The 26,684-nt window shown below is 47.4% G+C and overlaps 1 protein-coding gene and 1 long non-coding RNA gene across 4 annotated transcripts in view; one reads left to right on the top strand and one right to left on the bottom strand.

The window, feature by feature from the left end:
- Positions 1 to 26,684, bottom strand: part of LOC144756284 (uncharacterized) — a 540,171-nt gene that overhangs the window by 313,573 nt on the left and 199,914 nt on the right. The gene's annotated exons all lie outside the window — the stretch shown is intronic.
- The window catches only part of LOC144756283 (uncharacterized), a 362,112-nt gene that overhangs the window by 167,047 nt on the left and 168,381 nt on the right, over positions 1 to 26,684 (top strand). The window contains exons 10-13 of the mRNA XM_078645944.1: positions 10,305 to 10,418; positions 13,602 to 13,654; positions 25,378 to 25,505; positions 26,054 to 26,109. Of these exons, the coding sequence (XP_078502070.1) occupies positions 10,305 to 10,418; positions 13,602 to 13,654; positions 25,378 to 25,505; positions 26,054 to 26,109 (351 nt within the window). The remainder of the gene's footprint in view (positions 1 to 10,304; positions 10,419 to 13,601; positions 13,655 to 25,377; positions 25,506 to 26,053; positions 26,110 to 26,684) is intronic.

The following is a 26,684-nucleotide window of genomic DNA, read 5'->3' as shown; positions in this document are numbered from 1 at the left end:
ACTTTGTTTTTAAGAGCCCAGTATGATTCTGTTGATGAGGGAGGAAGCTCGGGAACACCTGTTAGAACAATTACATAGGAATGGGCATCAGGGGGCAAATTAATATTCTGGCGTTTTTTAAGATTCGCTGGATGAGATGAAGGAGGTTTGGGATCAAGGGTAATGGGAGGTTTAGGGGCAGGAGTAATGGGGCCGTTTACTTTCTGAGGTTTACTAGGCACAGTAGAGGGCAGTTTGTTACTACTATTTATATCAACCTTAGTTGAAGGTGTTTTAGACAAACACACTTGAGGGGTAAGGTTTTTCCCTGCTGCCTGTGTATTAGACAATGGTGGTTTAGCACCAGCCAGTGCTGGTCCACCAATTGCCTTTTTGGCAGGAACTTTTGTTCTGGCTTTTAACTCAAGATTTAAAGCCTGCACTTGATCTTCGATGCCTTGTAGTCTAGACTCCAAGGGTATCAGTAAGGATTTAATGAGCTCAGCTATAGAGCTCATAAAAATACCATTTCTGTCTTCAGCCCCATCAATGGATTCGTCCAGGCTACTCTCTTCAAGAAGATTTGCTAAACTTGAGGTTGAGACTGAGTCATCAGGGATACCCAAGGGTAGGGGATGTGAAACACGATGCCCCTCAGCTCTACCTTCACTATTTTCTATAGTAACCACAGAATCCATCCCCACCTCTGAACCACAAGAGATACTAATTGGATCACTGGGAATTCCTGCCCCTTCAACTATAACTGTTGGATCAGCACTATCCTTGCTTGATGTTTGGAAGCATTTAGGAATAGCGCCCTCCCTCAATCCTCTTTGTGCGAGTGTTGTATCATGATCGATGGTAGCGATCGAAAGAGCCATTGAAGAGGTAAGAGGGGCTACTTGAGGGGGCATCAAAGGAGCAGAAACCGGGGGTACAGATTGGCTGGTAGAGATAGGGTGGGTCACGGGTGTAGGTTGGAAAAGATCTAATTGGGGAGTGCATTGAGTTTTACTTGGTGTGCGCGCAGAGGCTATAAGGCCTAAAGATGATCTTCTCGCTAATGTGAGATCCTGGGACACTCTTCTTTCCATGAGGGCAATCCCTTCATCAATCAGAGTGTTTGTGCGCACAATAAAATTGTCCAATGTGCCCGTCAGCTTAGAAGCACCAGCCGCAGCCTTGCTTCGAGATTCCCGTGTACACATCCCTATACCCGAGGGTCACAGACTAGCTGATACAATGTACAACAGCAACTACCACATCAAGCAACCAACAGTAATATATAAAAGTAGGCAAAGTTACTCACACTAAGTGAACCCAAAGCAGCTAAACTAAAAGCAGGTTTCAATACAATATGTAGAACCAAGAGCTGTGGCCCAGACCAGACTCTACAGGCCACAGAGGGCCCGCCCTTTGCCCGGGCTTTGCCCCGGGCGCTCCCGTGCGCTCCTGCGCCGCGGGGCAATGGACCTGTTAAATAGGGGTGAAATGGGCGGGAGGGCGGGGCAAGCAGGGAGAGCGGCCCAGGTGAAACAGGTTGGGCACACACAGGGACTCCTGGGATATGGAGTCCCTGTTTCAACGCTCGCAGCCCTGCCTCCTCACCGCACGCCCCAGGTCCTCCTTCCAGGTCAGTCAAAGTCCTGCTACACCCAACAGCTCCCGCCGATAGATAGGCGCTGCGGGACCCGCGCAGCGGGTCCGGCGAGCTGGTCACAGGCAGGCAGGCAGGCAGGTAGGAAACTCCAGAGTCAGGGGGCGAAGGCAGCAGCAGTGTCTCCCGTTACGGGTCAGTGGCGAAAGAGCAGAGTCCCACAGAGGGAAGCCAGATGTCCAGTTTTTACACCGTAGGCGGGGGGGCGGGGCAAGCAGGGAGAGCGGCCCAGGTGAAACAGGTTGGGCACACATAGGGACTCCTGGGATATGGAGTCCCTGTTTCAACGCTCGCAGCCCTGCCTCCTCACCGCACGCCCCAGGTCCTCCTTCCAGGCACAGTCACAGTCCTGCTACACCCAACAGCTCCCGCCGATAAATAGGCGCTGCGGGACCCGCGCAGCGGGTCCGGCGAGCTGGTCACAGGCAGGCAGGCAGGCAGGTAGGAAACTCCAGAGTCAGGGGGCGAAGGCAGCAGCAGTGTCTCCCGTTACGGGTCAGTGGCGAAAGAGCAGAGTCCCACAGAGGGAAGCCAGATGTCCAGTTTTTACACCGTAGGCGGGGGGGCGGGGCAAGCAGGGAGAGCGGCCCAGGTGAAACAGGTTGGGCACACACAGGGACTCCTGGGATATGGAGTCCCTGTTTCAACGCTCGCAGCCCTGCCCCCTCACCGCACGCCCCAGGTCCTCCTTCCAGGCACAATCACAGTCCTGCTACACCCAACAGCTCCCGCCGATAGATAGGCGCTGCGGGACCCGCGCAGTGGGTCCGGCGAGCTGGTCACAGGCAGGCAGGCAGGCAGGTAGGAAACTCCAGAGTCAGGGGGCGAAGGCAGCAGCAGTGTCTCCCGTTACGGGTCAGTGGCGAAAGAGCAGAGTCCCACAGAGGGAAGCCAGATGTCCAGTTTTTACACCGTAGGCGGGGGGGGCGGGGCAAGCAGGGAGATCGGCCCAGGTGAAACAGTTTGGGCACACACAGGGACTCCTGGGATATGGAGTCCCTGTTTCAACGCTCGCAGCCCTGCCTCCTCACCGCACGCCCCAGATCCTCCTTCCAGGCACAGTCACAGTCCTGCTACACCTAACAGCTCCCGCCGATAGATAGGCGCTGCGGGACCCGCGCAGCGGGTCCGGTGAGCTGGTCACAGGCAGGCAGGCAGGCAGGTAGGAAACTCCAGAGTCAGGGGGCGAAGGCAGCAGCAGTGTCTCCCGTTACAGGTCAATGGCGAAAGAGCAGAGTCCCCATAATGGTCAAATCCAATTTCTAATATCTGTGTACATTTTTCATTCTACTGATGTCAACCTCACATTCACCAGCTAGCTCCTGCTTCATGTGCTTCATTTGCGCACCTCCCTGTTTCGATGATCAAATATTTCAGTTCATCCACATTGTATGACTCAGCCTATTTATTTCAATTGTCCCATGTAAAAGCCTTCCAAATTCGGTCTCCAAAAGTCCAATATTATTATCCCACTCTCTATAAGATTCATTAGGAACAGTCGCAGGCATGTCATTTAAAACTGGAGAGTCAACAGTAGAATTTCTTCCAGTACTTGGCAAAATTGTCAGTCTATTCTTAGGAGAGACACTCATTTACATACCTGTAACTGCAAGGTCAGTAAGTAAATGTACTGTGCCTGTACATCCCGGAACACTACACCTGTCTCTGGATCCCATCGGTGTATGGAGTTGATCTGGAATTCAAAACAACATTTTAAAAAGTTATCTTCCTCATCTAAATCCTGTTATTTGTTTTGTTTCCCTCAGTCTCGCTTGCTGTCTTTCTTTTTGTCTTTTGTTTCTTTGACTTTTGCAGGAAATTCTCTCACTCCTTTTACCATATCTTCCCTCAAGCAGCAGTGCTGATGACCTCACTTGCCTTCCAACCACTGTGTAAATGAATCCTTCCTCTGCTTCTTCATTTTATTCCTCTACTTCTCTGTTGCCATTGCTTATACAAGACCTCAAACTATGTAGGTCTAGGTATTGGGTTACTTTCATTCATGGTCTGTCTCACAAAATCTACCTTCCTAATGTTAAAGGTACCCTCTAAAGTTTTTATCATCAGAAGTATATATATTCTAGTCACAAATCTGGGCATAAGTATAAATCCCAACATTTGTCAACATCATGTACGCAGGCAGATCCTTTGCGTTGTATGTTCTGTCCCTCTGTAGCAGGTACGCCAGGGGATTTAGGCTTTTTCAACACAGCCCCCATTATTCTCACTCGAAATAATCCAAACCCTTCACAAAACAAGCTTAAGAGCAACAACCAATCCCAGCGAGGGTATGGCAAAGGTTAACTGATCACAGCATGGTATTTCAACTAACCAACCAATGACAGTGTGACTCTGTGGTGATGCCTCATCAATCATAGCGCGACACTTCTGACGACTAGCCAATCTCAGCGCGACTTATTCATCAATAGTAAAACAATTTTACAGCTTTCGTCAATGAAGACATACTATTAAAGGTACATAACTCTTGTCTGCTTAACCTAAACAGGAGAGAATCAGCAGGTTAAAATAAAATGTATCTTGCAAAGAACATAAACAAGACTGGTATCTCCACACCAGTTGTCAATCTCAATTCAGACTAAAGCAGACTCCAGTCTAGCTCCAATCCATCTCTAGTTAGTGTATTTACTCCGGGGCATGAAGAGAATATGAACCCAACTAAATTAGACACTCAAACCATGGAAAAAGCAACTTGTTAATTCAAAAAAATCTCTAATCATGGGTATGAAGCACCTTCTGCAGGCATGTTCTACAACAATATCTAGAGATTTTGGTTTTTGATGAATCCGATAACCAAACCAGTCAATACTAAGAACCAATACTTCTTTGATGCAAATCAAAGTAATTGAAGCACAAATTGAAACAAAAATGAACAACAAATATCCCAAAAACTTATATGTAGCATAACAATCCATCATGAAACACAGGCACCACATTCACTCAAAAACACATAACACTCTTAATTGGAAAATCATTCTGCCCTATTCATACTAACAATCTGCTCAGGAACAGAATTCCAAGCCAGAAACTTGGGATAGTCCACCTTCGCAAAAAAACGATGGATTTAGGCCCAGATCTCTGTACTGGGGTGAATGTATGACAATGTTCTGCATTCTGTCCATCACCTGTTGTTTTTGCCTTTGTCGCCCGAGTGGGATGGGTATGCTCAGACGTGAATCCCATGCTCTCCACACCACTGGAGTCAAGCTATTCAGGCTGATGACGGCTGATAGCCAGAAACCGGTCCTTGGATGCTTGATTCCGGTCCAGGAAAGACATGGCTTGGCAGTTCGGGCTGGACTGTTCCCATGAGGCGCAGGGTCAAGGCTGATTTGCATATGGCCATGTCTGACCTGGGGTGGTGTGGAGTGCAAAAAAACGATGGATTTAGGCCCAGATATCTGTACTGGGGTTAATGTATGACAATGTTCTGCATTCTGTCCATCACCTGTTGTTTTTGCCCATGTACCAAACAAGTTCCTTTTTTCATTTTTAAAAAGAAAATCCCAAAACAGGAGTTTCTTTTTGTAAATAAAAAAAGCAATGCTCCCCTTGCCACAGGAGTTCTCTTCCATGGTGAGGGAAGCCTTTATCAGTTTTCAATACCACTTATGCCAAGGTTTTCCTGGCAGTGACAGACAGTGAAAACACCAGTCATTTCACCCATCTAAATAAGATGGGGAAAATGACAGGTCAGCCCTCGATAGCCCTTACTACACATGGCGTCAGAGGGGATAATTCATGACTCAGACAGCATAGTCTCCCTTGTGTTTAACCCTAAGGTCTGCCTGCAATTAAAATTGGCGGGTGAACCACATTCTTGCTGGTAAACATACTTTATTGCAGTTGCGATGGAGTATCCTTATTGCCAAAAATTAAACCAGGCCCTAAGTCATTGCTATGAAGGCTCTCATCAAATAGAGCATACAGAATAAAGAGCAAAATCAAAATACTTCTAAATCCTAAACGAGCAGCACAATCAATAAAGAAACAGGCATCATTTCTAGAAGCATCAGAAAGTCTCCAGGTAGGTTCTGGCTCACCCCCAAAATAAAAGAAATCAAGGATTTATATATGCAAAAAATGCTTTTTAGATGCAGCAAACCCCAATTTGCGATATGGTGACCTGTTACTGAATCACAAAATGGATTTGCATTTGGTATTTGGAAGGGGCGTGTTTAGGGCGTTGCTTCCAAATAGCGAATCCTAAAGGTATGCATGAATGTTTTGTGACTGTGAATGCGGTCGCAAATCATTTGCACATTACCACCTACTTCAAGTAGGTGGTAACCCATTCACAAATGGGAAGGGGTCCCCAAGGGACCCCTTCCTCTTTGTGAATGGTTGTAAAATCATTATTAAGACCAGGCAGTGGTCCCACGGACCACTGTCTGGTCTTAAAAAATGAAGACTTTTCATTTTACTTTTTGTAAAGCATCTCGTTTTTCTTTAAGGAAAATGGGCTACTTTACAAAAAAATAGATTGCTTTTTTAGAGTGCTTTATTTAAAAGCTTTATTTAAAAGCAATCACACACATGGTGGTCTGCTGACCTCAGCAGGCCACCATCCCTTTGATGGGGTAGGTTCCTAATGGCTCGCAAACTGCGACCTACCTCATTAATATGCATGAGGTAGGTCTATTTGTGACCCATTAAGAATTATTATTAATTGATTCTTGATAGAAGGCATGGCTACCCTCAGGCTTCCCTGAGCTGGTTGCAACCACAAGCATTTTCCGGTCTTACTGCAATTTCTGGAAAAGCCAAGTTTTTAGTTGTTTCCTGAATGTAAAGTGGTGGGTTGTAGATCTAAGCTGCAGAGGGAGTGAGTTCCATAGAATGGAAGCATTGTATGAGAACATACGTCAACCTGAGCGTACTCTCAGGATTTTTGGTACCTTAGCTTGGAACAAGTTGGCCGACCTCTGGTTGCGCAGGGGTCGGTGAAAGGACAAAAGGGAGCAGTTAATTTTAGTGCCTGTGCCCCAGGTGGTCTTATGCACAATGCAGAGTGATTTAAACATTATGCATTTTGAGATGGATAGCCAGTGAATTGCATTCAATGCTGGCTTTGTGGAGTGTTTTTTGGGGATGTTATGTAGCAGTCTGGCCGCACAGTTCTGCACTACTTGAAGTTTTCTTGTTGTGGCGCTCGGGATGCCCAGGTAAAGTGAATTACAATAGTCCAGCCGGGGGAGTATCAGTGCTTGTACCAAAGTTCTGGGTGCTGTTTCTGGGAGCAACGGTAATATTTTCCTTAGCTGCCTTAGGACTTCAAAGCAAGTGGCCGCTACTTGTACAGCTTGGTGGTCAAGTTTCAGTGACCTATCCAGCCAGATTCCTAGGCTTTCAATCCTGTCTTTGGGTATTGGGGCTGGGCCCGGGCAGTTCAACCAGCTTATGTTTGAGGGGGCGCTTGCTGTTTTGCCAAGGATCATTATTTCGGTTTTATCCCCGTTAAACTTGAGGTATCATTGGTCCATCCAGGTGGCCACCTTTCCTAGACATTTTTTGAGGTTAACTGCGCTCCTCTCAGGGTGGTTGAGGGTTACCACCAGTTGGGTGTCGTCAGCGTATGTCAGTATTTGGGCCCCATACGGGAGGACTAGCTCAGCTGAGGGTGTCAGGTACGCTGAGTGGGGCTCAGCGAAGAACCTTGTGGAACCCCACAGGTGTGTGGGATCTTTCTTGAGGTGTGACTGCCTTCAAATACATAAAATGTTCTGTCTGTTAAGAAGGACTTAAGCCTGGAGAGAGCCTTGCCTGCCACTTCCACCTCTTTGAGTCTGTCTAGTGGAATGCCATGATTTACAGTGTCAAATGTGGCACTCAAATCAAGCAGGATGATTGCCACTGTGCCTCCCAGATCAAGGACTTTCCTAGATTCCACCATTACTGTTAGAAGTGCTGTTTCGGTGCCATGGTTAGGGCGGAAGCCTGTCTGGGAGGTGTGTAGAATCTCATGGGATTCAAGGTAGTTGGTGAGGGTTGTATTTACGTGTTTTTCTAAGATTTTACGGACCAGGGGAAGAAGTGATACCAGGCGGTAGTTGCTTCAGGTTTCTGGATTAAGGTTGGGCTTTTTATGAGTGCTTTAATCATGGCGTGTTTCCAACTTAGTGGAACTATTGTGGTAGTTTAGGACAAGTTGCGGACTTCCAGGAGTACCGGTAGAATAGTCTCCTTTACCTCATGCAGTAGGTGCGCTGGTGCTAGGTCACAGTCCAAAGTACTTTCCCCTTTTATACTAAAGTTTTCAGTCTGCTGAGGAGGTGGGAATGCATTATATAAGTCAAGGATTTTGTTGTTAAAAAATTCTGCCAATTCCTTACATCGCCGAGGGGCTGATTCTGCTGACCTTTCTGGCTGGGGACAGAGTGATAGTTTTTTTGCTATTCTGGAGATTTCCCTTGGGGCGTTGGCTGCCTGATTAATTTTTTCCTCATAGTATTGAGCCTGAGCTCTTTTGGTTTCTGTCTGATTCATTTCTATCGCTTCACTGTATTTTAGTTTTTTCTCTGGGCAGTAAACCCTCCTCCATGCCCACTCAAGTCTTTTACATTTTTGCTTGACTTCTTGTATTTTCGGGTGATAGCGTGGGAGTCGTTTTTCAGCGGGTCTCTTTGTAATCCATTTGTGTGTAATAGTGGAGTTGAGGGATGTTCATTGAACTTGTCATGGGCTTTATTGGGATCGGGATCGCTTTTGGGGTTGGTGGTTGCTAGTGTATTAGTCCAGATTTTGGGGTTTAATTTTGCCCACGGTCGGCCCCAGCTCTTTGTGGGCTGGTCATTGGTAGGGGTCCTTGATAACTTCCAGATGATTGGTATGATAATATGGTCTGACCAGGGTACTGGGGAAGGATTGTTTATAGAAATATTGCCTATATTTGAAAATACTGGGTCTAGTATGTGTCCTTTGCTAAGGGTTGAGCTGGTGACTTTCTGGTTAAATTGTAAGGCCTTCATATTTTGTATAAGGCTGAATGCATCGCCTTTATTGGGATCCTGCAGATGCAGATTTAGGTCTCCTAAAATAGTTAAGTTAGCAGCTGAGTTTGCTCTCATTGCCGCTGTGTCGGTAAGGGATTCAATAAACATTCAACATGGGCCTGGGTGTCTGTATATTAGGATTCCTGATAGGGAACATGTGGGGGTGAAAGTCAGTGCAAACCCCATGCTCTCACAGTCCTATATGATATTTGTTTCAATGCGCCCTTTTACATGGTCTTTAAGGATAATAACAAACCCCTCCCCCCTTCCAAAGTACCCTGTCTTTCCTCAATATATGGTATCCTGGGGGAAGTGCTTGTGCCACGTCTGGGTCTGCATCTTTGTGCAGCCATGTTTCTGTCAGAAAAGGTGCCTCCAGCTGTTGCTCACTGGCTAAGATATTGATTTCAGTGTAGTGTTTTGGCAGGGACCTGCAATTCATAAGGGAGTAGCTTAAGCTCTGTAGTATTCTCTTTATTAGCAGGGAGCAGCACTGGGTTGTGCAGTTTAAACGGGCAGTTATAGTGCATGTACTGCAGCCAGATGTCGGACTAATGCTGTGCTTACATAGCTCAGTTTCGACCTTTCGGAGTACTACCAGCTGATGCTCTCTGTATGTTATGTGCCTTATGCTTCATCCAGCTGGTCTGGCCTATGGTCCCAGCCGGGTGCTGACGGCACGGGTCCGCTGCGCTTCCGTGCTGCCATGCGACTAAAGTAGTCAGTGGCTCCGCCCCCTGACCTCTGAATCACCCCTTTGTTCCAAGTCAGTTAAAACACAGTGCTTGACAGCCAACAGCTCGTTGGTTAAAAACTAATAACTTCCAAAAGTGCTGTGTGCTTTGTATCACGTGGAGCGTGCGCTCTGCTAAATTGTTGCAGCGTGACTGTTCTGAAGTGCTTGTTTAGTCGCCTATGAAACAGAAAACAGTTTCCTACATTAGGATTAGCGAGTACCTAATTGCGATTCGGGGAAAATCGCAATTAGGTAATTGCTACTTGTAATAATGATACATGTGGCCCTTTAACTGCAAAATCATCATGGTATAATTAAAAGTGTTACATTCTCATAAAATTAGAGCACAGTGAATATTGATTCTTCCCACTCTAAATTAGTGTCATTCAGAGATGACAGGATAAACTAGTAACATGAACAACAGCAGCAAACTATTATGGAAACATAGGGCACAGTGAGCTAGCAGAAGGTCCTTGGAAATGTTACATGATTGTGGCCAAGCTGGAAAGATTTAATCTTGAACAGCAAGGACAACATCAATGGAAATAAACAAGCATGACTTTGCTTGATTGTATGAACAGTGATATGTTCAAGGGGAAGGCCTCCATTATGGAAAAAATGGCAGCTAGCCTTGAATTCAGGCCTAGTTAACAATAGCAAAGAAAACACACTTCTACAAGTCATCAAATTCTCATTTCTAAGATATTACAAACCTACATGGTAGAAAAAAAATTGACATTCTGCACACTGTTAATAATCCATACAAATATGGATGTATGAAAACTCTAACAGTGGTATTGATTAAATGCATATTTACATCTTCGAAAATGATCTCTGTTGTGTAGTAAAGCAATTTCAGGTAGTTATGTTTATTTTAGATTTTACAAGACATTTAGTTTCATTGTTTCTATTTTCCTTCCAGCCCTCTCTGGTAAATTTACTTCCTCTCAGATGAAGACATTTCATGACAGCTCCCGATGCCTGACCCTACCCGTCCTGTATAGGTATGAAGGTGCCGAGCTGCACGAGGAAGAGGGTAAGTAAAACAATATTTCACTTACATGTTGACTCCAGTTCAGATGAACTGGAAAATGTACACATTCTGTCATTGAAAGTGTGAAAATCTGAATAAATCTAAGGACTACATTTACTATAGTTCCCTCAAGAAGGCTGTTCGGCCCCATTTAGCAGTGGGTGAAGGGGCAAACAAGGGAAACTGTCTCAACTTGTGAGGGCTGATTGTTTTTCTCTCCCATGTTCTAAGGACCACCCTACTATGGCTCTGAAAACTAAACCAAGAACAACCCTTTCAGCATTTGACTCTCAGTGGTAGTGTGGTAGTGACGTTGAGCAGTCAGAGGCTTCTCAGGGCGATAGTGCAAGGGTGCTGGAGTCAAGAGCCGAGCAATCAATCAACAATCAAGTGACGGCTCAGCCCACTGATTATCTTTATGGAAAATAAAGTTCTTTATTTCACACTAGAACACACAACTACATACTACCAGCAACAGGAAACAATGCCACTGTTTGGGCCGGTATACGTTGGTTTGTCTCAATTTCTCCCAGCTCCCCACCCCTGTCCAGGCTCTCAAACATTTCTGGTTTGTTCTCCCCTTCTATGGGGACTGCAGTAGTAGATTGTATCTAGGTGAGGTGTAGTACAGTCAACCATAAGTACATGTGCACTCAGTTTCTGCTCAGTGTTTTACCACTCTCGAGTGGAACACAGTTCCCATAGGTAAGCTCAGCTTTGCCTGTCTGGTTCTTCAAGGCCATGCACATTCCGCTTACGTGTTGGTATTGCCGGCTGGCAGCAATTCTATTCTCTCACCTCAGATGCTGAGTCCTCACATGGCAGTGCACCAGCTTCTGATCTTTTGGCAGAAGGAGACGTAAGTCCTGGTAAGTAATGGTCCCAACTGGACCGAAGGCTGGAGTATTTGGTTTCGGAGACATGGCGCTGGGTCCACGCCGCAGCAGACATGTACTCACTGGAGCCACAAATGGGCCAGATGGCATTGTTGGCCCCAAACCGACTGGTCACAACTGTGGTTGGTTCAACCCCGATTGAGTCAGGTACAACTTCATTAGCCAGAACCCCTGCATGGGCTTATTATCTTGGCAGTTGAGGCCATGCATAGGCCTATCACCACTTGAGTAGTTGCAACCACGTACAAGCTGGCCCTTGACTTGGCAGCTGCAGCCATGCACAGGTCGATCACAACTTGAGCAGGTACAGCCACACATAGACCTGATCTTTCTCTTGATAGCTATGGCCATGCGCAAGACGATCAAGGCATGTGGTCACAGCCCTGGCCGGGCTTCAGGAATCATAGTTGCACAGCAGAATTTCCCAGCAGGAACTGGTACAGAGAGTCTTCAGGCACACTGTCACAGGGCTCAAACAGATCTTTATCCAGTAGTCCTCTCTTCTCGACGTACAACACACATCGGGGATGTGCTGCACATTGTTCCTTCCTTGACAAACATTTTTCATGTAGGGTTGGCAGGCTCCTTCCCTCTCTCAGCAGGCAAGCAGGCTGTTAGACAATTTAGGACGTGAATCCAGCTCCTCCATTAAGAGATACAAGTCTTAGATGAGGTCCCCTCAGCTCTGGGAGACTGGCTGTCAGGCAGACACCAGCCTCGGTTATTCAGCAGTCCTCTGAGTACCCTGAATAGTAATCCCGTCCATGGTTATAGAGGACATGGAACTGGAACAACAAGCGGGGTAGTGGGGTATACTTTTATAAACAACTGAAAGACAGGAGATAGTGATCCACTATTTGAAACTGTAGAACCAGTTTAAGGTAGTTCTCCTTTCAAGTGTCCAATTCAAGCTGTTCTTCAGACACAGCTTTTATGTAAAGTGATGCATCCCCTATCATGTTCGTAGCTATCGCCTATGCCATTGTTATATATTGGTAGTTTGATTAAATCCACGCCCTGCACTGCTGTGGCTCTGTCTCTCTCTCCCTACCTGCCTGTCACACCTGCTGCTATTGACTTTGCCAATACTTGAACTAATGTGTCGACCTTGTCAAAGTCATCAGAAGCAGCCAGCCATCTTGGAAAGTTATTTTCAACATTTCAAGAGAGCCACCATGTTGTGTATAGCAGTAAAATGGCCACCATCTTAGAAGTATAGACAATAACAGCTATTTGATTTGACATTGCTCAAGAGACAATCTTACAAGCATTGGCTGAACAAATAGATGTGGCTGGACATTTTCGAATGTTATTTTCTCTACTTCCAACATGGCTACCAGATTGAGATTAGACACAAAATGTTGGTCATTCGGGAAGTTAAATAAATACATTTCTGCAATCTGGAAACATTATTTTCTGGACACATTGATCTATTTGGACTATCATATGGGAACAAATCATTAGTATGAAATATTTGTAGGCTAACTTCAATATTTTTCCTTTAAAAAATGTCAAGGATTTGTCTGCACTGGAACGAAGAGGAATACACTTAAGAAACTATGAGGGAGAGTATATAGCATATTTTAATACTGCTGCCAGAATTACATGATAACCTATGCTGACTTTAAAAAAGGTACACCCACTGGTTGATAGCTACATGGTCTGGAGGTTTGTGGCCTAAAACTTGAAGTGTTATTTCGGAAGACCCCACTATGATTTTTATTGTATACTACTGTTATTGTCATGAAATCATTACCACCTTTTTTTATTGCATCAGAATATGCCTTTGGACCCTCCCTAACGATTTCCTTCTGGGGTTTTGTTAAAGGACTCCAAGCCCATTTTCATATTTTGTGATAGTCCTCAAGTTTCAAACACATATTAGAATGCCAACTTCCCATATTAGAATGCCAACTTCCCATATTAGAATGCCAACTTCCCATATTAGAATGCCACCTTCATTGGCTCAGTGGTAGAAGAAAAAGAAATGCTGATATTACTATGTATTATTTCCATAAAATCAAGATACTGGAAACCTGTCTCTTCCAGCTGTCCTTTATTTTATTGCTTTCCTAATCGATATGACCATAAAGCTTTATCAATATCAAGACCATTCAGGCGTTGCTACACAGAGCACTAAGAGGTCCATTAGGCTTCTGTGTGTTTTATACTTTGGCATCATTGGTGAGAATATGAACCATTGCTGTGATCACCCAAGAGAAGACAATTGCTTATAGTGGTCTGCCGAGGCTCATATTAATATTTGATCCATTATTTGTTTCCTCTTTAGCATCTCATTGCGACGCCGTCCACCACATAGTGGATCCCTTGGATCCTTCCAAGGTAAGCAGTGCTGGATTTCTTTGTACCAATGCGCATAAAAGCCAGGGCGAAACTGCACTCAGACAGTACATATAGGTGGCATTTAATAATATTTACATTTCAACTGATCCATATGTCTCACATCACTTCTTTAACCTCTATTTAATGCACCCAGAATCATGTTAATGTTGAGGTGTCTAAACATACCAGTCTTGCAACAAAAACATTGCTTAATGGAGTGTGCCCTCCAGCAAGGAAACTGATGGCGTATTAGTAAGGTATTTTGGGATGTATTGAGACTGTTACTCTGCTAGTAAGACCTTGAGTAGTTGCCTTCTCAACGCAAGGGTATGTGCTGCAATAAACATGTGTAGTGTGGTGTTGGACAATTCGCATTTGAAGTTGTCATTTTCGTTGAGTGATGTGAATAGTATAGTTGTCTTGGAGCTGGGATACTCAGCAAAGTATTTGGGAGTCATTAGTACTTTTTCTGAGCTCCTCTGCCTCTTTCACTGCATCTGCAGGCATCTCTTTCCGTATTCTGATCCAAATATAGTGTTAGTGTATGAGAGCGAATGCTGCTATCTCAGCCACATTCTCTATCCCCTCTCCACCGTGCGAGTGTACTTGTAAGACTCTTCTGTTCCTACTCGCTACTGCCCTGTTCTGAGTGATGACTCAAACAGCCCTGCATCCAGAAGTCTGTTAATCGTCCAATTGCTTGAAAGACCCTACTGGATGAATGATCCTGGGACCATCGCCCAGAGAGTACTTAGAAGAACATTTTAGGAGCCTCTCTAGTATATTTAGATCCATTAAACCTCTCTAAGGCCATTGAAGCAAATTGGCGCTTACTTCAACTTTAGACATGTGACCGAACTGAGGGCCCCCATCAGAAGTGGAGACATCATAGACCAGCTTTTGGCTCAAGGAGCCCTACCCTGGGGTTTGGACCTAGAGTGGGGAAGGAATACATCATCCAATTTGGGGGTTGTTAAAAAAGCATTGCAGTAACCTCATGCTGATCAATCAATCAATCAATCAGGTCATTTGTAAAGCGCACTACTCACCCGTAGGGTCTCAAGGCGCTGGGAGGGGGGGGGTGCCGCTACTGCTCGAACAGCCAAGTCTTGAGCTTCTTCCTGAAGGAGAGGTGGTCTTGGGTCAGGCGCAGATTGGTGGGAAGTGAGTTCCAGGTCTTGGCGGCCAGGTAGGAGAAGGACCTTCCTCCTGTTCTCTCTCTTCGGATGCGGGGGACGGCGGCGAGGGCGTGGTTGGTTGATCTGAGGAGGCGCTTGGGAGTGTAGAAGTTGATCCGGTTGTTGAGGTAGCTCGGGCCTTGGTCGTGTAGGGCTTTGTGCGCGTGGGTGAGGAGACGGAAGGTGATTCTCTTGTTGACCGGGAGCCAGTGTAGATCTCTCAGGTGTCCGGAGATGTGGCTGCGTCGGGGGATGTCGAGGATGAGTCTCGCCGAGGCGTTCTGGATCCGCTGGAGTCTCTTCTGGAGTTTGGCCGTGGTTCCGGCGTAGAGGGCGTTGCCGTAGTCCAGTCGGCTGGTGACGAGGGCTTGGGTGACCGTCTTCCTCGTCTCGGTGGGGATCCACCGGAAGATCTTACGTAGCATGCGCAGGATGTTGAAGCATGACGAGGAGACGGCGTTGACTTGTCTGGTCATGGAGAGGGAGGAGTCCAGGATGAAGCCCAGGTTGCGTGCGTGGTCCGTCGGTTTGGGCGCGGTGCCCAGGGCGGGGGGCCACCAGGAGTCGTCCCAGGCGGAGGGCGTGGAGCCCAGGATGAGGACCTCCGTCTTGTCTGAGTTCAGTTTCAGGCGGCTGGTCGTCATCCATTCGGCCACGTCTCTCATCCCTTCGTGCAGGTTGGCTCTGGCGGTGGCGGGGTCGTTGGTCAGGGAGAGGATCAGCTGGGTGTCGTCGGCGTAGGAGATTATGTTGAGGTTGTGTTGGCGTGCGATGGCCGCGAGGGGGCTCATGTAGATGTTGAAGAGGGTGGGGCTCAGTGAGGATCCTTGTGGGACGCCGCAGATGACTTTGGTGGCCTCTGACTTGTACGGTGGTAGGCGGACTCTTTGTGTTCTTCCGTCGAGGAAGGAGGTGATCCATTCCAGTGCCTTCTCCTGGATTCCGATGTTGCTGAGGCGCTGTACTAGGGTGCGGTGGCAGACAGTGTCGAAAGCCGCGGAGAGGTCCAGGAGGATGAGGGCCGCTGTTTCTCCGTTGTCCATCAGAGTTCGAAGGTCGTCGGTGGCGGCGATGAGGGCGGTCTCGGTGCTGTGGTTCGCTCGGAAGCCGGACTGTGAGGGGTCGAGGGATCCATTCGTCTCGAGGAAGGCGGCCAGCTGTTTGTTGACGGTCTTCTCGATGACTTTGGCCGGGAACGGGAGGAGCGAGATGGGCCGGTAGTTCTTGAGGTCGGTGGGGTCTGCTGTGGGTTTCTTGAGGAGAGCGCTGAGTTCGGCGTGCTTCCAGCTCTCAGGGAAGGTGGCGGAGTCGAAGGAGGTGTTGATGATGTCCCGTAGGTGGGGTGCGATGACAGCGTCGGCTTTGTTGAAGACGTGGTGAGGGCAGGGGTCAGTCGGAGATCCGGAATGGATGGAGTTCATGGTGCGGATGGTGTCTTCGGTGCTGATCGGGGTCCAGGTGCGGAGGGTGGTGGTGGGTGGCGTCGTTGCGGTTGTGGCTTGCGTTGGTTGGTTGTTGAAGCTGTTGTGTATGTCCGTGATCTTGTTGTGGAAGAAGGACGCGAGGGAGTTGCAGAGTTCTTGCGACGGGGTGATGTCATTGTTTCCGGCGTTGGGGTTGGATAGCTCTTTCACGATGTTGAAGAGTTCCTTGCAGTTGTGTGCGTTGTTGTCCAGCCGGTCCTTGTATGCATTTTTCTTGGTGGCGCGGATCAGTTGGTGGTGCTTCCGGGTGGCGAGCTTGAGGGTGGTCATGTTGTCCGTCGTTGGTTCCCTTCTCCAGGCTTTCTCGAGGGCTCGGCAGTTCTTCTTGGAGCTCTTGAGTTCGTCGGTGAACCATGGTGTTTTCCTGCTGCAGGATCTGCTGGGTGGGGTTCTCAGAGGGGCGAGTTCGTCCGCGCAGTCGTTGATCCATTTCGTGAGGTTGTCGGCGGCCTGGCTGGGGTTCGCTGAGTTGGCGGGAGGGTGCTGGCTCAGGGACGCGGTGAGCTGGTCGGCTGTGATCTTGTTCCAGCATCTTCGAGCAACCTGTTGCTGGTGGTGGTGGATCGTCGTTCTTTTGAAGGTGAAGTGGACGCAGCTGTGGTCCGTCCAGTGGAGTTCTGTGGCGTGGCTGAAGGTGACGTCTTTGCTGGATGAGAAGACGGCGTCGAGTGTGTGTCCGGCGAGGTGGGTGGGGGTGGTCACCAGTTGCTTGAGTCCGAGGTTTTCGAGGTTGTCGAGCAGGCTGATGGTGTTGCGGTCGTTGTTGTTCTCCAGGTGGAAGTTGAGGTCCCCCAGGAGGATGTAGTCGGCGGAGGGGAGAGCGTGCGGGCTGACGAAGTCGGCGATGTCCTCGCTGAATCGTGTGCGTGGTCCCGGGGGTCGGTAGATCAGGGTGCCTCTGAGGGTGGTGGTCGGGTTGGTGTGGATCTGGAAATGCAGGTGTTCAGCGGTGGTGAGGGTGTCATCGGTGTTGGTAGTGATGCGGATGGTGTCTCTGTGGATGATGGCGATGCCTCCTCCGGTCTGGTTGTCGCGGTCCCTCCGGGTGATCTTGTAGCCCTCTGGGATGGCGATGGCGATGTCTGGGGCAGAGGAGGCGTTCATCCAGGTCTCGGTGATGAAGGCAACGTCGGGGACGGTGGTGTCGAGCAGGTTCCAGAGTTCTACGGCGTGTCTGTGGACGGAGCGGGTGTTGAGCAGGATACACTTGAGGTGGGTGCTGCTGGAGTTCGGCTTGGCGGGTGCAGGGAAGGTCCGGATGCAGGTGAACTTGCAGGCGTGGCAGCTGAAGGGTCCGTGGGTGTGCTTCGGGGCGGCTCGGTGACATCCTGGGATGCGGCCGGTGTTGAGTGCGTTGAGGTCGGCGGCGCTGTAGGTTCGTCGGGTCGGCTTCCGTCGGTGGGGGCCAGGGGTCCTGGCGCTGGTCGCGATCCGGTCGCGGACGGGCGCAGACGGGCTTACCTTTGGCGCGCCTTCGGCGCACAATCGGCGCGCCCGCTGCGCGTGACCGCTGCGCGTTCGCACGGTCGCCATATAAGGCGAAGTGCGCGGGTGGGCGGGGCAGCTGGGAGGCGGGAGCGGGGAGGGATACAGAAGAGAAGAAAGGGGCGGGGCCAAGCGGCGGTGGCGGGAAGGGAGGGTGGAGGGCGGCGGAAAACACGAAGGAATCACAAAACAGGCGCAATCAGCAACAAAACAAGGGGTGTGAGGGGGAAAGATACCAGGAACACGGAGAAAATTTAGACAAGCACAACTGTTGAACAAAACAGGAAAATGAGGGGGAAAAAAAAGGAGATGCACGGAGTATTCAGGAGAAAACAAAACAGGCACAAATGTTAGGCAAAACAACTCTACTGCAGGGGCAGCCGGCAGCCGGCAAAACGAGGCAGTAGCGAGGCAGAGGGCGGGCAGGGGCACACACAGCAGTTGGTGGCCGTGCGGCGCGGGGGTGTCCCACAAGTGGGTCACACTCACCTGCGTCGCACGGTCGCCATTTAAGGCCAAGTGCGCGGGTGGGCGGGGCAGCTGGGAGGCGGGAGCGGGGAGGGATACAGAAGAGAAGAAAGGGGCGGGGCCAAGCGGCGGTGGCGGGAAGGGAGGGTGGAGGGCGGCGGAAAACACGAAGGAATCACAAAACAGGCGCAATCAGCAACAAAACAAGGGGTGTGAGGGGGAAAGATACCAGGAACACGGAGAAAATTTAGACAAGCACAACTGTTGAACAAAACAGGAAAATGAGGGGGAAAAAAAAGGAGATGCACGGAGTATTCAGGAGAAAACAAAACAGGCACAAATGTTAGGCAAAACAACTCTACTGCAGGGGCAGCCGGCAGCCGGCAAAACGAGGCAGTAGCGAGGCAGAGGGCGGGCAGGGGCACACACAGCAGTTGGTGGCCGTGCGGCGCGGGGGTGTCCCACAAGTCTCTGGAGTCTCTTCTGAAATATTTTCATGAAGATTCTGCTATGAAGAAAATCAACAAATGGAGACTCACTGTAAAGGGAGTTGCAGAAGGCAGCTTCCATCTAGGAGCACTGAGCTCCAGGCACTGTGGTCACAAACTGCATCTCTTGAAGCTGTGTGTACAGGCATATGCGGACGAAGAACTCGAGTTATGAAGTCGTAAACATGCTATCTGACCAGTCCCCTGGGGTCAGCATAACTCAAGGATTGCTTGGCAATTCTTATGACAAGAACTGCCTCTAACCCTCAAAATGCAATCAACAGGTACGACTGCGAGCTCACTAAATTCCAAGTACCTCCTCTCTAGCGGAGGTTACAAACATGAACAGTCAAGTGCTCTGATACCCGATATCTTTGGGTCTAGTTTGCACTATATAACACTCTTACTCTTGGCGGTTGGTGTGTTGTAAAATATCTAATTTAGACAGCACAGGCATCACTCACAATAAGCATACTGCCCAAGAAGTGTTATTGTCTTAGAAAAAGAAATAGGATTTTTATTGTCTTCAAGGAAAAATGCTCAATGACTTCAAGAAGTTCTTATGACATTCATTGGTATTTTGAAGCAGTACTCTATGACTTTATGACACCAGTTTTGCAAGGAATCCAACGTGGTTACTATAGTGGGTCCATTACCGTCTTTTGGTTAAGTGCAGGTGTCAGCTCCCTGAATGCGCTTGTGGGCCAGTTAGATCCAAGGGTTTCGTCCTTGTTGATCTGCGCCTCACAGCTCTATAGAAGCTAAGAATTGACACTACACTTCTTAACACATACTGGTTGGAAGTGGTCGCTCAGTCTGGCACCACTGGCTGTGTGGTGAAAGGAACTGTAGTTTGGCTGGGTGCACGGGTGAACGATCACTAATGGATAAAAAGATGCAGTGAAGATGCACAGTGCAGGCACACACACCAGGCAGGGATCTCACACCACCTGAAGAAATGATAATCCTTGTAGCAGATTGAGGGGCCTGGTAAAATGCTCAACATTGTTAAAAGAAATCTGTACCAATATAGATATATAGGGTTCAGGAACACAGGCTGAATAGAGTTATCTGTGTAAAATGGAAAAGCAGCTATGTAGCAAATACAGAGTCATCATAATCATGCATAAAAGCAGTTGTGTGCCAAATGCAGTTACACATACTTCAGAGAGCAATCAACAACAGATGGAACAACAAATTGTGTGCAAATGCAGGGGTGCCGGCACATGGGCCCTACAGATTGCTGGGACAGGAATGTCAACTGCATGGTATACTGGCATGTAGCGCTGTCCTGAGTGCCTAAATGCGTGTGTAGCTAGCATCCTGTCTTTTGTTTGTGGCCCTGGCGTTACACTAATCGATCAGGTTTGTGTAGGTCTAAGCCTATATCTGACTATGCGAGGTCCAGGACTTGTCCTCTGACCTGAAAGGAACCCTCATAGTGGACAGAGCACTAATGTCCCTGCCTTGGGTTTAGCACTTAAGGTGGTGGTGACAACATCTGTGTTTGTGATCTCACATAGTTCACCAGACCTTGTTATCTGGGCGTTGATGAGAGTGTGGCCTAATGACCTCTCCTGTGTAAAGTTCAACCATAATGTGATAACCCAGAACCATGTCTTTGTATCATGTGTGTATGTCTAGGCCATGTTTATAATAATACCAGCATTTGTAAAGCACACAGCTACCTCCAAAAAGGTGTCCCGGCGCTTGGGGCTGTCGGGAGGATTAAGTGAGCTATTGCCCAGAGCAGGGAGCGTAGGTAGGGGGCCCTGGAAGAGGGGGTCTAGGCAGGGCCGAGCGCGGAGGCCAGTGAAGAGGGTGGGGGTCAGGGTGTTTGGAAGTGGAACAGAGCTGGAGGCCGCCAAATCCCTGCCAGGGGCCACTACGCAAATATGTATCCATCCTCAGAGGATTATTATATTAAGGATATATATTGGAGTGGTGGCCCCTGGTGTTTGGTGGCCCTGTGCAGGTGCACAGCTTGCACATGCCTAAGGCCGCCCCTGCCCAGAGTCACAAGGTGGTGGGCAAACCTGCTGCAGGCACTGGGGATCGAACCTTGAGTCCCCGTGTTCCAGAGTCAGCCGCCCTGGCCGCTGGACCACTTTACTATGCGTGTAGCACATATGCAATAATAGTGAAGTGACCAGGATGGAGAAATGTATCTTTATCAATACAATTAAGACGCTGCTAGCAAGGGACTTGCAATTTTTTGTTCCCAGCCCTGCCATTTGGTAAATGGTAGAGGTGAAGGGTGTGGCTGGAATTTCTGTTGTTCAAGGTGTGGAGGTTTCTCTAACAGGACTGACCTTTTCTCTAACCATGATTACTACTTCAGAAAAGCTGATGACAGCCATCTTCAGAAACCTGACATTTCATTGTGTCTATGCTGGAGGTGCTCCACTATGGAGACCTCCTCAGTGCTACTTGCTGGGAGGAGCATCACTTTACTCAAATGCTATGTTTGGCGAGCAGCCTGAGAACGACTGTTGGAAAGTGGGTTATTGGTAGGGGTAAGTATGCACCTACCACTAGTAATAAGCCCACCAACACGTTATAGGGGCCAGTAAAGGTCTCAGTTAATTAGCCCCTTGTTCAACCCTTGGTAGCTGACAACAAGCAGTCAGGCCTAACTTAGGAGTCAGGAGTGTAACGCATTTGAAAACACCTATACATCACATAAATAAGACACAACACACAATAAAGATCCCACATCAATTTAGAAAATAGGAAATATTTTTATGAACACTAAAAATGACAAAAATCCATTGTAGGGAACCGGAGATATGAATTTTGTAAAGATTAACCACTTTCTAGTGCTTAAAAACGTATAGTACCACTCCGGGACATCTGGTCGCACTTGACCATGACAAAGTCAAAGTTTAAGGCCAACTGTGATGGAACCCTGGTCGGATACACTAAACAATGGAGCTCAGTCAAAACTTTACCTGCACTTTTATAAACTTTTTCTTCTGATACGGCTCGACCCTCCACAGCAGGCCAGATTCAGAGAGGGTTCACCGTCTTGCATTCCTGCGAGACCGCGGTCAAATCCTGGAAATCTTGAGATCCGGAGCTTTCAGAAGTGCAAACTCGAAATCCTGGCTGGGTGGCGGTTGAAGGTAGTCAGTTTAACTCTCGCTGTTGGGTCGGTCACCGTACGGAGCTTTTTCATATAAGTTCCTTAAGTTGTCAAAACGTCAGGAGGTGCTTCCTGAAGGTCTCCTTGTAGGTTCAAAGTGTCCAATCCTAAAGGTCTAGAATCTCCTAGATGGTCTCTGAGATGTCTGGACCACAATTCCCACAATGCAACTAACCAAATCCTTAAACGCCCACTGGACGCACTGCAGGATGGGGACTCTTAGTAGAGATTATGCAGGTGGGCTCAGTTAACCTGTAGCTTGCAGGGAGCCGACTCCTTAATCCTTCTTGAAGCAAGACACAGCCCCATGGCTGTATTATAAGATTGTGCAGCAGGTGCAGTCATGTAGAGTACAGGCCTTTGGGTGCAAATCCAGATTCCAGAAAGACAGTCCTTTTCCTTATAGTTTCGGGCAGCAGATATGAGAGACTATGCAGCTCCCATCTATTTATTCAGTGTTCTGGGATGACAAGCAAGGGGCAATCTCTGTTCAATGAGATGCCGGGTGCCACCCAGAAGCATGACAACTTATTTCAAAGTGTGGTATCTTATTGTCCCACGAAGCACTGCACTTCCAATACCCAACATGGATGATTTATCTCAAGAGAAGTAACAGCTGGCTAAACCAACCCACAGTGTGGCTCATTTCCTTTAGCTCTAACCCCCCTTATATTTGCATATTCCTCTCCCAAGCCTGCCAACTGGCTGGGGCACAGAATGTGGGCGTAGGTACGCCTAACTGATCTGCTCTCTCTTTGAGCTCAGTTTGATTTACCCAGCACCCTCTTTATGACCTATCCTCCTCAGCTTCAGAGCTCTCTCCATCAGATAACTCCTGCTCCAGTCAAGCCACTTATCACCTAATCAAAGTAGCCTGGCTAAGCCTATTAAGAGTGTCCAATCAGCAGAGACCACTAGAAGGCTCGATTTTGGCTTACAGAAGATAACGTTCTACAACTTCTCTTCTGTACTAGTTATAAATTCAACAGTGGCTAGTTGTTTATTTATCAATACCAATCTTTTAGGTTCTTGAATGATATTTACTCCTTTCCTAGCAATAGTTATACCTAAATGAGATATTGCAAATTTAGCCTCTGGAGCTAAGTATCTGCAGTGAGTAAAAATGAAATAGGCAGTTTTCCCCTCGCCAGGGCATATAAAACATCTTTTATAAGGTCCCTGCTTATAATTACATGGCCATCCACCCCAGGGACACCTAGAGGAGACCCTGGGAATGCCTAATATATCAAAATATGGTAGATATCACTTTTAAAGTAGCCATATTACCAAAGTCGAATTTACATACGATTGACAATCTACAAAGCCAGGTTTCCTTTAATGACAGCAGGCACTCTGCAGTGCACATATGCAAGTGCAGGAAATCTGCTGGGCCTCTAAACTTCCATGCCCTATTATATACTAGGGACGTATAGGTAGTTTGAATCCCCTAGCCCTATTAAATACCAGGGACTTGTAGTGGCTGCCAAAACCAATTGTGACAATTTCCTCTTAAAGACAGGCTGTAAGGCAGGACTGCCTTTAGAAGAACACAGAAGCGCACACATGCAAGTGCAGGGAATCTGCTGGGCCTCTAAAGCTCCATGCCCACTTGTACACTAGGGACATATAGGTAGATTGGACCCCCTGGCCCTATTATGTACTAGGGGCTTATAGAGTCTGTCAATGCTTATTGCAAGTGTACCCTATTAACATAGCACTGGCCCTGGGCCTGGTTAGCAGAGCCTAGGGAATAGTCAGAGTCATTTACTACCATTATCATTCAGCAAACAATGGGGGTGAACAGGGAAAAAGATGACCTTCTAACAAGGGCACTTGAAAGAGAACCACCAGAACAGATACTAAAGTTTAACACAGTGGATCCACACCACCTGCCCAGAAAATGTGCATTTTCTTGAAATGTGCATTTTCTGTCTGGTCACTGCCATCCTCTACATGGGTCAGCAGGGATTCTAGTGTGAAAGAGTGAACATTGGACAAGCTGCAAGGGTTGACATATCCAATTCTGAGTGAAGCTGGCCCACTCCAATTGGCCAGTGAAATTGAACGTCTTCCCCAAACGTTTGGGAAAAGCAATGACCACAAGGGACATTTTTCTTTTCTGTATGCCACATTTCCATGGCAACAACATTTTAAATTAATTCATTCTCCATGTACATTGAAATGCAGAGAGTCCATACCATTCAGTACAAAGCGCAGGATGTATGTGTTTACTTTTTATTGCAAGAGGTGTGTACCAGTATCTTCCTGTTAAGAATTATTTTGGAGCAGGTATGTCACAAGCCTGTTCATAGGCTGACCTGCTGGCGATGGTTTAGCCAAGTTCCATGAGCAACGAAAGTAAACACCTCATACCTTCAGAATAAGTATAGTAAGCCAGACAGTTGCACTTGGTGGCAGAACTTAAGGATCAGTTCAAGGGGGACATGTACAGAAAGGAGAGACAACGCACCTTGAATTCACTAACTTAATGGAGCCTCCTGTAGAACTAGGACCTCTATAAATTAAGGGGAGACACAGCAAGGGGCCCCGTGCTATAAGTTTCCCACACACTCTACATTTAGCTACACATACAGTGAGGGTGAATGAGGGGCCCAGTTATGACCTATTACATGAACTTACCAGGGAGCACCAAAGGACAGTCTTCCCGCTTTAATTACTGTAATTCACTGCCATCAAGTGCTAGTAGGGTGGTAGACCACTCACATCAAAAGGAGTTCCACTGGGTGGACTCCAAATACTTGAGGCAGTCTAGGATCAGTTGTCAAGCAGCATTTCATAATCATCTAGAGTCCTTACCAAGGGACTTGTGGGTCCAGACTCATACCAGGTCAGACAAAGCATAAACATAAGTGGGAAGGTGACATGTGGTCACCGCACCAGGAACTGTCACCCAGAGCAGAAGTAAAGAGCTGTGGAGATGACAAGAGCATAACAGATCAAGGGATCCAGTTGGTCATGGTGCAAGCTCCTCACAAAACTAACTCTGTGGAAAAGAAGTGCAGGTGAGATGTAAGCAATCTGGAGGAAAGGGTACAGGACATATCAGTAGTAAATTAGGCAGTCGGGTCGCCCTGTGCCAACACCTGATCATCCACCCTGAGAGCTAGCAAGTTCTGTAAACATCTGCCATTCCATTGTTTCCATCCTGTCCTGCATGCTGCTCTAAAGTTATCACGTTATGTTACCATGTGCCATTCTGCGCAGCAGATCTTGTCCTAGCGGTGGGAAGTTCTGTAACCTTGTACTGATAAGTAATGGGTAGTTTATACAAAGACTGTTGTTTCTCTGTGTAATTCCACTGAGCTCATATCCCATTACATTGCAAATGCTATGTATTCCTGTGATAGTCTAGCAATCTAGATTTAGTGGGGAAAGGATCTGAACCATGGGGACAGTTGGGAGAAATTTCTGTTCCTCAAGACATTTTCATTTTCAGGTTATCTTTATTCCGTAGTTCACTGGAAAATGGCACCTGGTGGGAAAGGCCACCATGGACTCAGACGCAAAACACCATGAAGAGCCTGAATGGATGAATCTTTCCTGGGATGGGGAAAAGCTCATAATTGAAGAAGGTAGCGACACGTAAGTTCAAGCCAAAAATGTGCATCGCAGTAAAAGGAAATGCTTCCTAATACACTTGCACTTATTTGCTCTGCTTCTTTTACCCAAACCAGTACTGCACTCTTAGCTGTTTGAAAGGTCAGATGTGGTCCAGTGGGTAATCTGAGAAACTAACTAGTGTTGTGTGAACATTTGGTCCAGTCTCCAGGATGTAATTTGGTTTAAGGCTTTGCCGGATCAGTTAATGAATATGTTGCTGGTTATCTCGGGCTTGGTTTAAGTTTTGAACACATTATTTGATTGTGGTACATCACTGTATCCAAATGTCAAAGAAAACAAAATAAATGACTAGTAGATTGGAAACTACATTTTAGTGAATTTTAGGTTCTGGAATACAACTGTAAAATCTTGCCAAAAGCAGAAGTACATAAACAGTAAGCAGGTTCAAGCGGACATTGGCTACCAACAACTATTTGCAGTACCACTGTTAGGTGCTATAACGTTTTGATTTTACTATGGGTTGGTTGGTGTGGCCTCGTAAGTTGTTTCTTCTTTTTGATTTCATGCAGGCTTCATTTGAGTGTGAGAGAAGTGAAGGTTACAGGACCTAAGATTTTTGACAACGGTGAGTGAGCTTCGGGTATCCCACACTCATCAAACCAAGAGAACATTCCACAGATCTTCAGCTTCAAGAGATCACATTCACTGAAACTGGAAGAGAGTCCTCTCGTGAATGCGGCTTCATGGAACCCTCGCTCACAGACATCAATACGAAATTGTTTATGTAATTTTCTATGACTCGGCTTCGTGAGTCCCACACCCACTGACACCCAGATGACATCTTCCGCAACTTGATTAGTCCTGCACTCACACATGCCAAGATAAGATCTCTAAGAGATATCTCAGCTATGCAGCTTTGTGGGTACACACTCACTGATATCAAATGAGGTGTCACAAAAATGTGTTTTCATGGGCCATAAACTCACTAACAACTAAGTACACTCTCGGGAGTACAGCAACATGAGTCCAGCAGTGAGCTCTCTTCTACAATGTAGGATTGTTAGATCCATACTCACTGACACCAAGATTGGATGTTCATTACTACAATGTCATTACTGCCTCACTCATTGAGAACAGGCTGAGCTCTCCTCTACTACAACTTCAAGGGACACCAACTTGAGCTTTTTCAGTGTTGAGGCA

Source organism: Lissotriton helveticus, chromosome 5_1 (assembly GCF_964261635.1).
Source record: "Lissotriton helveticus chromosome 5_1, aLisHel1.1, whole genome shotgun sequence".
NCBI classification, from domain to species: domain Eukaryota; kingdom Metazoa; phylum Chordata; class Amphibia; order Caudata; family Salamandridae; genus Lissotriton; species Lissotriton helveticus.
This window is presented reverse-complemented; position numbering and strand designations above follow the sequence as displayed.